This window comes from Bemisia tabaci, chromosome 5 (genome assembly GCF_918797505.1).
Source record: "Bemisia tabaci chromosome 5, PGI_BMITA_v3".
NCBI classification, from domain to species: domain Eukaryota; kingdom Metazoa; phylum Arthropoda; class Insecta; order Hemiptera; family Aleyrodidae; genus Bemisia; species Bemisia tabaci.
Genome location: NC_092797.1, coordinates 50,596,822 through 50,611,876, shown reverse-complemented (window position 1 = coordinate 50,611,876; position 15,055 = coordinate 50,596,822). Strand labels below are relative to the sequence as shown.

General features: G+C 36.9%; 1 protein-coding gene across 1 annotated transcript; it reads right to left on the bottom strand.

Moving 5' to 3' along the window:
• Nucleotides 1-1,333: 1,333 nt before the first annotated feature.
• On the bottom strand, nucleotides 1,334-14,500 carry LOC109032008 (28S rRNA (cytosine(4447)-C(5))-methyltransferase). Its single transcript, XM_019043890.2, has 12 exons — nucleotides 14,264-14,500; nucleotides 13,290-13,460; nucleotides 11,448-11,578; nucleotides 10,732-10,952; nucleotides 9,794-9,967; nucleotides 9,158-9,353; nucleotides 8,008-8,136; nucleotides 5,928-6,027; nucleotides 5,247-5,386; nucleotides 3,288-3,500; nucleotides 2,659-2,771; nucleotides 1,334-1,621 (listed from the first exon to the last, which is right to left on the bottom strand). The coding sequence occupies exons 1-12, from the start codon at nucleotides 14,367-14,369 to the stop codon at nucleotides 1,441-1,443; spliced, it is 1,875 nt and encodes a 624-aa protein (XP_018899435.2). The 5' UTR covers nucleotides 14,370-14,500; the 3' UTR covers nucleotides 1,334-1,440.
• Nucleotides 14,501-15,055: the final 555 nt, after the last annotated feature.

Sequence of the window (15,055 nt, the reverse complement as noted above, 5' to 3'; positions counted from 1 at the left end):
TATTATCTGTGAATCCGCACGGCTAAAATGATTTGCATTGGGAATACAAGAGAGGCTGTGTCTAATCTTTTCTGCATTGCACATTGATCCGGATTTATATCGTAGCCCTAAACCAACAGGTGTGAAGTGCAGAAAAGGTTAGGTAGTGCCTTCTGACCTCCTTGTCTTACAACTGTAATGTAAATTCGCTTTCTCCGATTGTCCAACCATGTGTTTTATTAATATTTGTAATACAATACATGCTTTACGAATATTCTTTTACAGTTGAGCATTGGTTTCTTCATTGATTATTTGGATCAGTTAGGTTTAGTCAGTTAGGGTGTTGAAAGTTTAGTGTACACCTTTTTTGGTTACATTGTTTCTGCTGGTGTTTAGAGTTTTCAAAGGAGCCAGCTGGCTATATGTAGAGGATTTCTGAACTCCTCTACTTTTAGGCATGGTCATAATACAAGACTTTTTTCAGTGTTGATTTGTTTGCTGCAGATTCAGCACTTTCACTTCTGCATTTAAGATAAGACGGCTTAAGTGGCTGAAATTAATTTGAAAACTGATTAAGAAGTGTCAAGTTCACCATCAGTCGCTAGAGCATATTAGTATTTAATAATGTGTCAAGTTCTGTGTATCACAGTGAAGAGTAAAAACATTATTTCTCATTACAGAATTCTTGTAAGTGGAAAGGAAAAAAAAATGGGAAAAGGGGGGGGGGGACACTAGCTGTAGCCAAAATTTCCATCGTACAATTCATAAATATTTTGTTTTAAACTGAAGGGATTGTGAATTGTACATACAAACTTTTTGACTCGTTGGAATGTTTTATTTTTGTAACATCACAGTAATTTATTTTGGAATTTTTGGAAAATAAAGTTATTTTACCATTGTAATTAGAAGTCAGCTTTTTTACTTCTGTCTCTTCTTCATTTGAAAAATTTGAAAACCGAAGTTACTCCATGTGTTGCAGGCTTTAATGAAATCAGACTCTCTACTTGATGCCTTGAAAATTTATCAATCTTCTTTTGAACACAGCAAAAACATTTTCCATTTTTCTTCCTGAAATAGAGTTGGATTTTTGAGGACTTTGGTCTTTTCCTCACTCAAAATTTAATTAAATGAAATATCAAAAGATCTTGTGTCTACTTATTTTATATGTACTTTCAGAATATTAATTTAAAAAATGTGTGTAATGAGTAATGACCCTACTTGAATGGAATAGATAATTGCAAGAAAATAACTTACATTTACCGAACTGACGGTGCTCGATTATCCCAAGGATTAATTTTTTAAATACTGTTCCGCCAAAATCATTCTTTGAGCCACAATTAAAAATACGTTAAAAGACAATTTTAAAAACATACAGTGTTATTTTCATCCTCATTATGAAAACAAAAAAATTACAAAAGGATATGTACAGATAGATACATAATGAAAAATAATTGGGTAAAATTAAGGTAAAATGTAATCAGGATTTTCGTTCATGAACCATCTTTCCTCATCTTCGTCCATTTCTTCTACATCAGTCGTGGGGATTTTGTCGGATATTTTCTTCAACTTTGCGACAAAGAAACCATCCATATTGTGTGTGTGGGGATAAAATCTCCGAGCTAATTTCATTGATGGATGGAATCTGAAAAGAAGAGAAAATCATTTAAATCAGAGAAGTATTGTCAAAATGACAAAGATGATTAATTCTGGATGAAAGATGCTGAGGTGAAGACAGCTGATTGAAAGTTACTATTCTTTTACAATATTTTGCAAATCTTTGGTCGAGATTTTTTGCGAATGAAAAGAACTCTATGCATCCGAGAGTCCATAGAATCGCTGAAGAGTTCTATTGAAATATTGATAGAGGAAATAAAAAAAAAAAATTTGTAACAATTAGAAAGAGGAATAGCTAAGTGAGGGCATTATGAATTCTGTTATCAGTGGTCTGATTGCACATTTTTTGCATAAGTCTTTCAGATGTTCATTTCTGAAGTTGACAATAATTTCTATTCAGCACAGCTATTTTAGCAGCTAAAACGATAAGTACAGGAGGAAATTTTCAAAGAAATAGAAACTGTGAAAAGACTTAAAATCCAAGTAACGCTGTTGCCTACAAGAATGGAGAGGCTATAACTACGTTTCTGTAACGTCTAGCTAGTAGATGAAACTCGGCCTCGGTTTAACATGTGTTCTTATGGGAGAATGCATAACGCATGTTCCTTTCGTGCTGATATCTTCTCAGAGTTAATCTAATGCAAAAATCCATAAGAACCTATTCAAAAGAAGATGAGATTTCACTTGAGAAAACTAACTATTCCATAAATGACATTGTCTGATAATTGAGGAAATGAAAGCTAAATAACGACAATCGTTACTGTACTCAGATTCAAACGCACCGCTAATGCAACTTTGGCTAATCCAGGGCCACTCTGTTTGGTCCATGCGGCGACTGACTCCCTTATCAATGCTCTGATGGCGCAGAGATGATTTTTGCTTTTAGTAAATATCTACTAGTTTGGCGTCATAAAACTAACCAGTTACAACCTCTCTTTTCTCCCAGGCAAAGGTAATACATGAGGTGAGGATTTTTATTCCAAATAAATGAGCCTGTTCCTTAATGATTATGAAAATCAAGATAACTTGTTAGACATTATGAGGAAAAATCTTAAAAATACAAACCTGTGTGCTAAAAATTTCGTAAAACCTTCGTTTCCAAAATCAAGACCAGTCTCTACTAATTTAACATGCCTCTTGGCCAAAATTTTTTGGATAACAAGTTCATTCTCTTCAGGCTGTAAAAAGTCAGTAAAGAAAAAATGCAATTAATTTTAATTTAAAGTGAAGCATTTATTATTCACAGCATCTCTATCGCTCGTTGATTTGGTTATTTAGCACAGTTAAGGAGCAACCATCAACATCATTAATTCAGAAGTACTCATGCAGTTTTGACTACTCTCCACTAATATCAGTGAGCAGAATAAGGTTTAAGTTGCCAGTTGGATTTACTATAAAGTTGGCGCAATCTTGCAGTCAGAAAAAGCATTTTGACAAAGAAGTAAACAAAGATCACAAATTTCTTTAAGCAACAGAGTGTTTTTCTTATATTTTTAAAAAAAGTACGACTGATGCGTCTGAAGTATCGAGAGGTATGTATTTTAAAATTTCGGTGATCGAAAGTAATACTTGGCTTTTTCCAAACTTACAGTTCCACCTTGGAAAATAGAAGCCACTCTTTCTTTGGATTAATTTCATCACTACTGTTGATCTCTTTTTACTGGACGATGCATTACAGGTAATTTAGTACTCACCAATATTGAACACGTGGAGTAAATTATATATCCCCCTGTGGGTGACTTGGCATTGGTACAATCGATGGCCGCAAGTAAGAGATCTTGTTGCAGATTGAAACATCGCTGGATATCGCTATGATCCTTACTAGATTTTACACTGGGATCTTTAGATGCAACTCCGGAGCCAGAACAGGGTGCATCCACCAAAACTCTGTCGAAACCTTTCATTATCTGTAGGAACAAATGAGGGATTAGTAAAAGTGAATAAAGAGGCAATTTGGATGGAACAATACACTTGGAACACTGGAACAATAGATCAATCAAACTAAGATGCATCATTGGACACAGGAGTTAGAAAGTAGCATTCCGTTTCAGTTGAATTTTTGAGGTTACATGAAAGGACAAAAGATTATGGTGCAACTATCCCATTTTTAAGGTTAATCTTCAGCTGTAGTTCCGAAAAAATCCACCACGTCGCGCTGCTAAAATCCGACTCCGAAATCAGTGATTATTTAAATATCACAATAGGTATCTTAAATTCTAAGACTCATAAGTTCTAGCAGCATACGTCTGGAATCCTTAGAAACAAACGCGAGCTTTGAAAGTCTAATAATAAAAGCTGTAAATTGATCCCAGTTTCTCTTACGGGATATCTGTAAGTGCGGGAGAGACAGCTCACGGTGGGAGAGAGATATCTGCCAACTGCTGAGAGCGATCAAGCGCGATTGGTTGCATCAAGGTCATCATGCTTAACCCTACTTTTTTCTGGGATCAAATTGCAGAGCTTCAGAAATGACTTTTCACGTTGTTTTTAGGGTCAATAGGAAGAAGAATGTTATAGCTAGAACTTATTTATCTTCGATTTAAACAGAAATTCCTTCAACTTTTATAAAAGCTCAAGGACTCACGTGGTGCTGTACGGACTCTAAAACACAGCGGTGGCGCCCCCTGCGCGGAGAAATTTCTTACTTCACGCAGCTGTAGATACACCTTAACAAGGTGAAGAAATGGTGCTGGGTCCACACCATTTTGCGGGGAAAACAAAGCCAAGAAGTTCCAACAATTATAATTAGAGTCAAAAGTAAATTTTTTGAACTCTAATGCATACCAGTACGAAACTGAGGGGGGAGAGTGTTCAGGTCAGGCAGTTTGCATTGGAATATTAAGTTGGAGTCACGCCGAGAGATCTATACCGGTTTGGGCCTTTTTAGACCTCATCAGCAGATCACACTCGGCAGTGCTCCTATTAGTATTATTTTTTTGCTCTTATTTGCTCCTATTAAGTAATTTAAAGATGATAAATAAAGTCGTTCCATGATCCTTGCAAAAGCAAGCAACAGGAAATGTCTGGAATAAATGGGAAATAAAATTGAATTTTGATTGAAATGGTCTCCAAAAATCTTTGATTTAGATCGCATTTAACAGAAGGGAACCGACCTACTTGGAGTGTTTTAAAAATCATGCATCTTCGTTTTTATCAAAAATAATGCCTACAATAAGAACATATGTAGTTTTTGTTTTTCAACAGAAAAATTGTTAATTTTAAATGAAATGATAGTGTAAATTGAATTACTGTACAAATATCAATGTCGAAAGTACGAGACCACATTCCTCTGTTTGCGAAGTTGTAGACTTCCACTCATACTTTGTCGGTAGAATATTCTAAATAAATTTTAAGCTATGAAGTTGACTTGATTCTGTTCGAAAAAAAACAGGAGTATAGATTTTGAAACAATGTCATGGAGATATGTGGTGTTGCACTTTAGCCATCGACATTTTGTATTTTTTATGGCAAAGAAGAGAATGCACCATTTTAAAAGTCTTTAATCGCATCAGTTTTCTTTGGCTAAATGCAATCTATTTGAAAAGACGGACAATTGGAATCCATGATTACAAGAAATAAATTAATTGAGACCAATGCCACAGTCCTCCTGATAAGAGAGAAAAAAAGGAAAAAAAGTAAAAACTAATACTCACCGAGGGATATTTCCGACCGTCTAAAGTACTAATAACTCCATTTGTAATACCTAAACGATGAAAATTGGCAGCTACTGCTTTAGCTCGATCTTTGTTGACATCATTTGCAAATAATGCTCCTGTGTTTTTCATTATAGCACCTGCAATTAGTCAACCCTTAATGAGTCTGAGAAAAGATTTTTACATCTAGAAGTAATGAGCCATACAGAAAAATTTTACTCATCTAAAAATTGTGGCTTTACAAAGGAACAGGTTTCTTGATTTTTAAATCAATACTAAGATATCATTCAGGCTAATTACTGACACAAGAAATTTACGTTTCAATTTGATTCTGAGTGAAAATTACATCAATATGATTGAAAACTAACATCAAAATTTGCATTCATACAACCCCTCACTTCTAATATTTCTCCTGTTAATATTTACATCAAATGCAATACTTTTCTCAACTCCCTCTCCCAACTTTTGAATTTTCTCATTATCTCTCTCCCATCAAACAATGATCATAGAATCTTTTAAAAAATAGCTCGCCTTCTCCGCAAATAAATGAACACTTATTTAGTAGAAATAATCCTCTTTCAACACAAAATGGTTCAACAATATCCTGTTAAAAAGCTTTTAAGTAGCACGATAAGATGGTTTTCAAATTTCATTACAGAAGAAAACATGTTGGATTTTTACCTATATGTGATGCTTTACCCCCAGGCGCTGCACACATATCTAGGATTCTCTCATTTTCTTTCGGGGCCAGAGCCATGACTGGCAACATACTGGCAGCACCCTGAAAAACAAAAAATGATATGTAGGTTCATACCTTTGTAAATGGGGTTCCATAAAAGGAACGACAAAACGACGTAATTAAACTAGCAACCTCATGCACCTAATTTCTTGAAACAAAAGACAGAGAATTCCAGAACTCCTGCTCCTCTGTATAATCTGTAGTATGTAATGTTACTTAAGTTCCTTGGTATCTTTACAAATTCAGTTCACGTGGATAGATACAGAGCGCATAGTTCTTGTAGTAGTAATGGTACATCTAGATAAAAGAGCTTGATGCAAAAACGGCTTTTTTCGCCCCCCCTCTGGAAGTTCTTCAGACTTTGTCTATTGATTACTCATACTTGAGCGCTTCTTTTCCCAAATTTTCAGACCCCCAAAAAATTTTGAGGGGGAGCTAGGGGGGGTGGAAGTCAAAACCTGTGAACCTCGATATCTCTTGAACAAAGAAAGATTTCGAGGTCCGGTTTGGACGAAAAATCGTCAAAAATTGCATACTTTAAGATTCTAAAGGTTGAAATCCCGATATCACATTTTTAAGTCAACGTATGTGCTTTTTTCCAGTTTTTAGGTCTAGAAAATTTCTTTTAAACAAAAAATTTACAAAGATCTCAATTTTTTATTTGAACCAAAACCAGTTTTTTAAATTGTTCGTCTTTTTCCGCATCCAACGAGTGGTCCATTAAGCTGGGGAACCAAACGGTTCCGGAGTTATGATCGATTGAAGTTTCTGCTCAACGCGCGCCGACCGTTTTGCGCGCGCAAAAAAGTCGGATTTGACTGTTATTAGATCAGATTGAATGTTCAAACTGAGCAAAATGCTTTATTAGGGACTCTTGAGGGTCGCTGAGTTCAGAAATTACAGATACTTCCAAAAAATTCACGTTTTTAAAATTGCAGCTTCGGACAGGACCACTGAGCGGCCGGTCGGCGCTCAGTGGGCCTCTAAAATAGCGCTGCGGAGCTGTAATTTTAAAAACGTAAATTATTTGGTAGTATCTGAACTCAGCGACCCTCAAGAGTCCCTAATAAAGCATTTTGCTCAGTTTGAACATTCAATCTGATCTAATGACAGTCAAATCCGACTTTTTTGCGCGCGAAAATCGGTCGGCGCGCGTTGAGCGGAAACTTCAATCGATCATAACTCCGGAACCGTTTGGTTCCCCAGCTTAATGGACCACTCGCTGGATGCGAAAAAAGACGAACAATTTAAAAAACTGGTTTTGGTTCAAATAAAAAATTGAGATCTTTGTAAATTTTTTGTTTAAAAGAAATTTTCTAGACCTAAAAACTGGAAAAAAGCACATATGTTGACTTAAAAATGTGATATCGGGATTTCAACCTTTAGAATCTTAAAGTATGCAATTTTAGACGATTTTTCGTCCAAACCGGACCTCGATATCTTTCTTTGTTCAAGAGATATCGAGGTTCACAGGTTTTGACTTCCACCTCCCCTAGCTCCCCCCCAAAATTTTTTGGGGGTCTGAAAATTTGGGAAAAGAAGCGCTCAAGTATGAGTAATCAATAGACAAAGTCTGAAGAACTTCCAGAGGGGGGGCGAAAAAAGCCGTTTTTGCATCAAGCTCTTTGTTGGGGAAAAAAAAATTCTTCATTAACCCTTTGAATTCTGAGTTAGGTTCCTCACGCCTACAGCAATACCTGTACAATATATAGATCATCTCACTGTCAACAGAAAGCTTTGCTTTTCTGCGATTAAAACTGCGCCTGCTAGAATGGCAAAAATGAAAAACTGTTAGGGCCCAGAAATCTTGTCAATATACTGTGCGGCTGAAGTTTCGCTACGGTCAAGAATTCAGTTCAACTAGGTCCATTCCATTTGCACATAATGGTTTAATCTTGGTGCTACAGGAAGCAAAAAAACATTAGTCAATGTGTTAAAGCTACACAAAATCATAAATTTTTTCTTAATTCAAATATTAAGTTCAGTTCCTAAGGTAAAGTAGACGCAAAATTACAAACTTACTTGAATCATATAGTGTCCGGCTAAATACTCAGGGGTCGCACCAATAGGAACTTGTGAACTAAATACGACTAAACCTACTTTAGACCACTTTCCAATCGGATCGACATTTGCACCGCGCCCAATCAGTGCCTGTAATCATAAACAGACTCATCAGCAAACAACACTTACTAAGATGTGTCAAAAAAGAAGCTAATGCTTTTATAAAATGCTAATTTTAAAAGAGCAATCTTCGTTAATAGTTGACTCTACATTTTAAAACATTCTAAATAGAATAGATAAGGAAGAAGCAATAATACGATAATATTTCCTGCAAATTATATAATTTCGAAGAAAAGCGTTTCAGATTTTGTGAGTATTTATCCCGGCAGATTTACTTTTTGTGAAAGTTAATTGACTTCTTACTTTACGATTGTGACTATTCACACGAAAAGAGGATTTGAGATCATGGGGGCAAATTTTTCATAGGAGCGGTTATCGCCAAATTGGGTCAAAAAATTTAAGTCTGACTCTTCCCAGACAACATTCTCTAGTATTCTGAGAAAGCGAGTAGTTCGGCTGATTTCTGTGTCAAGAGAGCATTAAGTTGAATTTTCAGCCAAAAATGTAAAGCCTCAATCAAAGCAGATGGAACTGTCAATGGCTTTACATTGGAACCAAACTTTTTGAACAACAACTTTCAAGTGATCAACTTCAATTCGGTTCGACGTTTTTGGGTCAATATTTGAGTCAAAATTTTTGTAAACCATTTCTACCAGAAGTGGTACCAATCTCTTGAATTTGATTTGGTATTGGCACTGACATTTGGTATTTTGCGGACAGTCAAAATTAGATAGAGTTTAACAGAGATGCAGCAAGTTACAGTCAGGGAAGGATGAGTAGAAAGTAGTTTTGAATTCAATTGGTTAAATATTTTTTCCTGTGAAAATTCCACTGAGAAAAACTATTTTGGACAAGAAAATAGCCATTAAATTTTGTTTTCGACGTTAAATCTTTTCAAGGAATAAAACTTCAAACCATATTTTTTTCAGTTCAGATGCAGCCTGTTGCATTTCTGCTTAACTCTGTCCAATTAGAAATGGCTTCCTTTCTTTTAAAAATAAGATACAGAAATACATTTTCTAAACAATAAAAAGCAGGAGAAATAACAAACCTGGGCAAGATCACGTCTACTGGTTTTCAAACTATTTGTTCGAATAGTCAATGGTCGTGGCGTTTCACTAGCTTCCAGGAAATTCATGACTTCGTGTAGAGAGAATAGATTGAGTATCTTCTTCATCATGAATTCGTTGTAGCTGAAGTAGTTGCACAAATCTCTCAGCAGCAAATTCATGTAATCAGTCCGAGATCTATGATGGAATAATGAGAGCAATTGATGTTAAACACAACTTAATCTGAATATGACTTTAATCACTTTTTCTTTTGATTTTAATTCTTGTTGTTAACAATGGCAAGTCCTGGGTGTTAATTTCATAAAATTAAGTGCGAGAGAGAGAGGATATTTGGAAATTAAATGGCTGCAACATGATTTTGGAGAAAATTTGGTTTCTGCTCCTACGGTTGCATGAAAAAACGAAAAAAAGAGATAAGTGATTTCAACTAAAGAAAAACTCGTACAGATTTTACACAAGAATGATTAAGTTATTCCACTTTACTTATTCATCGATAAAAATAATTGTCAACAAAATCTTAAAATTAAAATTGCAGCAGTGAAGAGCAAATTTTCTTTTAAAAAATAAATTCTTCCTTGAAAATACGAAAGAGAGGACTTAGTAATTTTGAGGCTTACCTTCCTTCTTCCCTGAACTTTTTAAAATTTGTAAGAACCATTAAGTTATCGCGGATTCTCTGCTCTACTTCAGGAATAGGTAGTTGTTGCTGCAACTCTTCCTCACTCGGAAATTGGAATACTTCACTTGAGTGATCAGCATTCATTTCTTTCTCTTCTTCAGCAGCGAGTTTCCTGAAAGAGAGAAAATTTAACCATTACTTAAGTATGAGAGCATGAGTGTACCTTTTTTTAAATTTCACTGAAGGTAGAAATTTGCGTTACAGTGCTAAAAACATTTCTCTTTAACTGATTACACAAACAATTTATTTCGATTCCTGATAAAAAAAACAAGAGAATAAAATATGTAACACATTGATGGCTAAAGTCAGAAACCAACCACCTTAATTCCATGTGTTAAAATTTCAGTTCCCATTGGATTTGAGTAAACGGAAAATTAGACTATTTTTTGCTTGAAGTTTCCATTTATTTCATTCAACAGAACTGGACTAATTTTCTTAAGATTTCTCCGGAATTTCCTTAATCTCTTCATTTTTCATTTCCCTGACTTTCCTTGTCCTTCTCTGGCTTCGAAGTGTCCTAATTTCCTGACCCTGAAACAACTCTTCCACATGGATTTCTTTCATCTATAAATAACAGAAGTATTTGCTGGACTTTGGACAAGAAGTCTACTTCTTGTGATTCAAATAACGGAAAAGGGCACTCTGAGGTTGTACATGTTCTCTCAAATGGCAATGGCTGAATTTGCAGAGACAAAACATTACTCGCACAACTCCCTAACTGCCAGGTCACCGTATATTCCCTGACTTCCCAAGTTTTCCAGACCACTGGAAATCCTGGGTTTCTTTTCTAATGGAACGACCAATTTCTGTGCCACCTCTGAAATAAATTCTTCCAGGATCTTGCGAATGGGTTTGTAAAAATTTAATTTAGCTCACGCTTCTTTTGCATGTTTCTTCTTTGTTTTCTTTGCTGCTTTTTCAAATGGTAATAAATCATCATCATCATCTTCATCAGCGTTACTGTCATCTTGATCATCGCTACTGTCATCCGAGGCATCATCAGAATCAGTGCTAAAACCGCTATCCTTCTTCACACCATCATCATCAGAATCTTCCATTTCAGAATCATCAACTTCTGAGCCATTTTCTTCCTGAGACTATAGGACAAATTAAAATACAGATTGAATTGCAAGAAAATTTTATATAACCTTTGCCAGAAATTATGATTTATGTTCAGAAAAGAATTAAGTGTTCAAATTTGCTTGGCCAGTGAGCGAGGTTCAGGTACACTTACAGCATGCAACTTGGCAACCAAAGGGGATAAATCCATCTGTCGTAAGGAATTTGATGGAGTTCCTTGGACAGACTGTTCCATTGCCGACTTGTGCGCACCTAAAGTGACTTAAGTGTCCTTAAGTCTTAATTACCGATGAACAGCAAGCGTACAATATTTTATTAAGATTTATTATTAATGGAAACTTGGGCCCATCAAAAAACCCAGTGACTGATAGTATCAAAAGTGAAAGTACATACTACAATGGCAGGATTCAAGCACTGAACGTTCTGTAACTCGCTTAACAGACCTGTTCTCTCTTCATTGATTGATCATACTAAATACTCGCATTCTACATAGTTCAAAGGTTACAACTTACATCAACATCCATTTCTTCATCCTCATCGTCTTCATTATCTTCATCTGGTAGTAATTTCTTCTTTTTGGGTTTTAACCATGAGCTGTTATCATCATGAAATCCTTTCATTTTGCTACCTGTCTCCGAGTCATCTAAAATAAAATAAATATAAAATATTGTCGGTGACTAAAATTAAATGAAAAATAGTACATTTCTTTAGAGAAATACACTAATTAGGTTGGCTATCAAATTCTGCCGCCCATAAATTTCCACTTTTCGTTTTTTCATAGAGTACAATATAGTAGCAACGTACTGGAGCCAATCCAATAAAGTCAATCCATGAACGGGCCATTCCGAGCCCCTTGTTCGCCGGAAAGTGGGAACCATCTGGGAACCATTCAGCATTTTTTAACACGGCAGCTTGTGGGAGAATGGCGGGCTGCGAGTGGTTTTTGGGATTTATTCATTTAAATCAATGATTATTTCCGCAAACTTTGGCAAATTGTGTTCACCGAAGTCATGTCCAATTAAAAAATGTACGACACTCCCGGTTTGGATGAAATAAATTTTATACCTGTATTTTCTGAACAAAAACCGGAGCTGGGACCCCGCATATACCGCATTGCCAGTCGCCGCACACTAGTCTCAGGAGGACTGGACAAAACAGTCTCATAAAGTGACTTCATCCGCAATCCAGAACATTGTGACTCTATTGTACTCTTTGTTTTTCTTAGGTTTTTTCACTCTGTATAGTTTCACTTGGTAACCTAAAAAACCCTGACCCCGTTGCCTCCAAAAATTTTTGGCACCCTCCCCCTCCATGAAATTTGTCGCCACAAGGCAAGGCTTTTGAACGCCATGCCCAAATCTGCCCCTGGGATAATTTGGTTTTCCAGAGACCATACAAGATGATCCAAGAGTCCTGCACCACCAGCACCAAGAATGGCCCCTGCAGCTTTTGTGCGAATTGAGATTGAGACTTGAAATTGAATTACATTTTGCAAGAGGGAAGCACTATCTTTGGCCAATTTTAGAAACGACATACATGCCATAGGTTTCCCTAGGCAGATATGTGCTTGTATGGGAGAGCCAGGGATGGTGGTTCCTTATTGCAAAATGTAATCCAATTCTGTGAGTGCTCCTGGAGGTCTCAAGAAATGACTATTAGGAACCCTCAATATATTTTGCAGGGCAAACGAGGCAAGAACCATATCGACGGTGAAACTACCAAACCACGTATCTCGTTTGCGGTGTTTAAAAATCTACGCTCGCATTTTACTTTGTGGAAGTAGACCAAATCAATATCATTCCTTAAAATTTTCACAGAATTTTCTCCGCACGAAGAGGAAAAATCACAGAAATTTTCAAGACTGGACGTTAAGTAGTTTTTCATTTAAAAAATAAAGTATGACAGGAAGTCTGCGACGTCGCAAACCGAGATACGTGGTTTGGTAGTTTCACCGTCGATATGGGTTATAAGAGTGGTGCAAGACTTATGGATCACTCTGTATGCATTCAACGGTGTCTTTGAAGGTAACTGTGGGGTTTTTTTTTTATCTGAACCACAACGGAACGCATCACTTTTTAATCCCGTTCCATTGGCGCGTTCCAGTGCGCTCCATGTATTCCAGTGGAACACTTGGACCACTCTTCTGAGGTAGGTTGAGGTTGGTTCAGGCTCGTTGAACCAGCCCGAACAGCTACCATCGCGTTCCATGCTTTCCACGGATAAAATAAGCCTTTATATGATTCCCTCAACAACATGTAACTAAGAATGTGAACAATAAGTCTACTGAGCTTCTTAGAAGCTACCTACAAGAAACGTGAGTTTTAAAATTACAGTAGTAAACAAGATTCACTTACCAGTTTTGGTGTCGCGCTTCAGACCGTTCATCATTCTTTTCTGAGCTTCGATTTTCTCTTTTTTCTTGGTTTTTAATTCTTTTAAAAATTGTTTGCGGGCTTCTCTTCGCAAGAGTCTTCTTCGGAGACGGAGCTTCTGCCTGTGACTTAGTTTCTTGGGCTCTTCATCATCTGCGGAGTTTAAATTATGTCAATTATTATGACAAACAGGTGTGAGAGTAACAGAAGACAATGTGTTGTTAAGTAATAATTTTAGGAAGGAGTAGTTGGTGAATAGACGAAGAAGTCAATACTTCAACTGCTGAGGCATCAATTGTGTAAAATTGGAGTGCCATTTACATCAATTTAGCCAAAAATAAGCAAGATTCAGCATCAGAATTTGAAAATTTCATGGGGAAATGGTCCAAAGTGCTAGGGTCGAAGCCAACTAAGCTTATGCACTTTCAGAGTGCAGCAGAAGATCCACTATCTGAATTCTAGTATTAACTTTCAATGCTAAATTAAAGGCAACTGATCTTCTGTGGCACTTTGAAAGGGGCATACAATTATTTAATTGTTTGGCAAGGACTCTACAAAGGGTGAGATTTTGTAACAAACCTGTCTCTTTCAGAGTTATTTGCTAGATGAACTAACACCTTGCTTTGAATGATTTCCTGCACTTGACAGTTACATTCGCATAATCTCAGAACTTACACTTCGTCCAGTGCATGGCCTTTACAGGGAACAGGGGCCCTCTTTAACAGATATTCGGTGAAAAGCTATCAATCAAATCAACTTGTTGAAAAAGCAGAATACCATACTCAAATAGGTAATCTCATGATTCGTTGAACGGTGTGGTAGGGGCTATGGAGGACCATTCTGGAATGATCAATTCTTCTAATTTATCTCTGGTCAATGCGCAGATTTATTCTTTCATCTTTTCCTTCCTTACGTTGCGAGGAGAAACTTAGGTCACATTGTTTGTACGTACTAACCTGTGGTTGCAATGGCTGATGGAAAAGAGGGATCTTTTTGCTTCTTCGTTTTTTTACCAGGGCCCTTCTTCACTTTTTCTTCGGCAAATTTAGCTTTACGACCCATGATGAGAGAGTAAATTTACAACTTGAGAACTTTTCAGCACCACGTGAGCGATGAATTTCTAACCTAAAACTTCACTAAAAATATAAACATGGCAGACACGCGTCGAATTTTTGACCATTTTCCGATCACAACTGCGCATTTGCATTTGTCAAGCTCAAGTGCTCAAGTGACGTGGTCGTATGGAACGCCGTTAGTGTCAAAACCCTTTTCTTGCGCGCGCGGAATTTTTTCTGGCGCGCGGAAAGAAAAAATCCGTTTTCGATGAAAATCTCTGAATTTCCGGATTCCGCGCCGGTTTTCGATATATTTGCGCCGTTTGTGTCAAAACTATTTTTTCCGGCGCGGCGCTCCAAATCTGTTCCGCGCGCGGAAGTTTCGATATATCGATTCCTGCTCGCCGTTTGTGTCAAAACTATTTTTTCCGGCGCGGCGCTCCAAATCTGTTCCGCGCGCAGAATTCTCGATATATCGATTCCTGCTCGCCGACTGTTTTTTCCGGCGCTGCACCAGAAAATAATTCCGCGCGCCACTTTTTCGATATATCGATTTTTCTGCGCGCGGAGAATATTATCTCTCTTTTGAACGATTTCCATTATCGATCCTCTGCGTGCCCCTGCCGTATGTGGGTCGCGGTCGTGTAAACAAACGCAGATTGATAACACAAATGATCCAAACAACTCGAAATC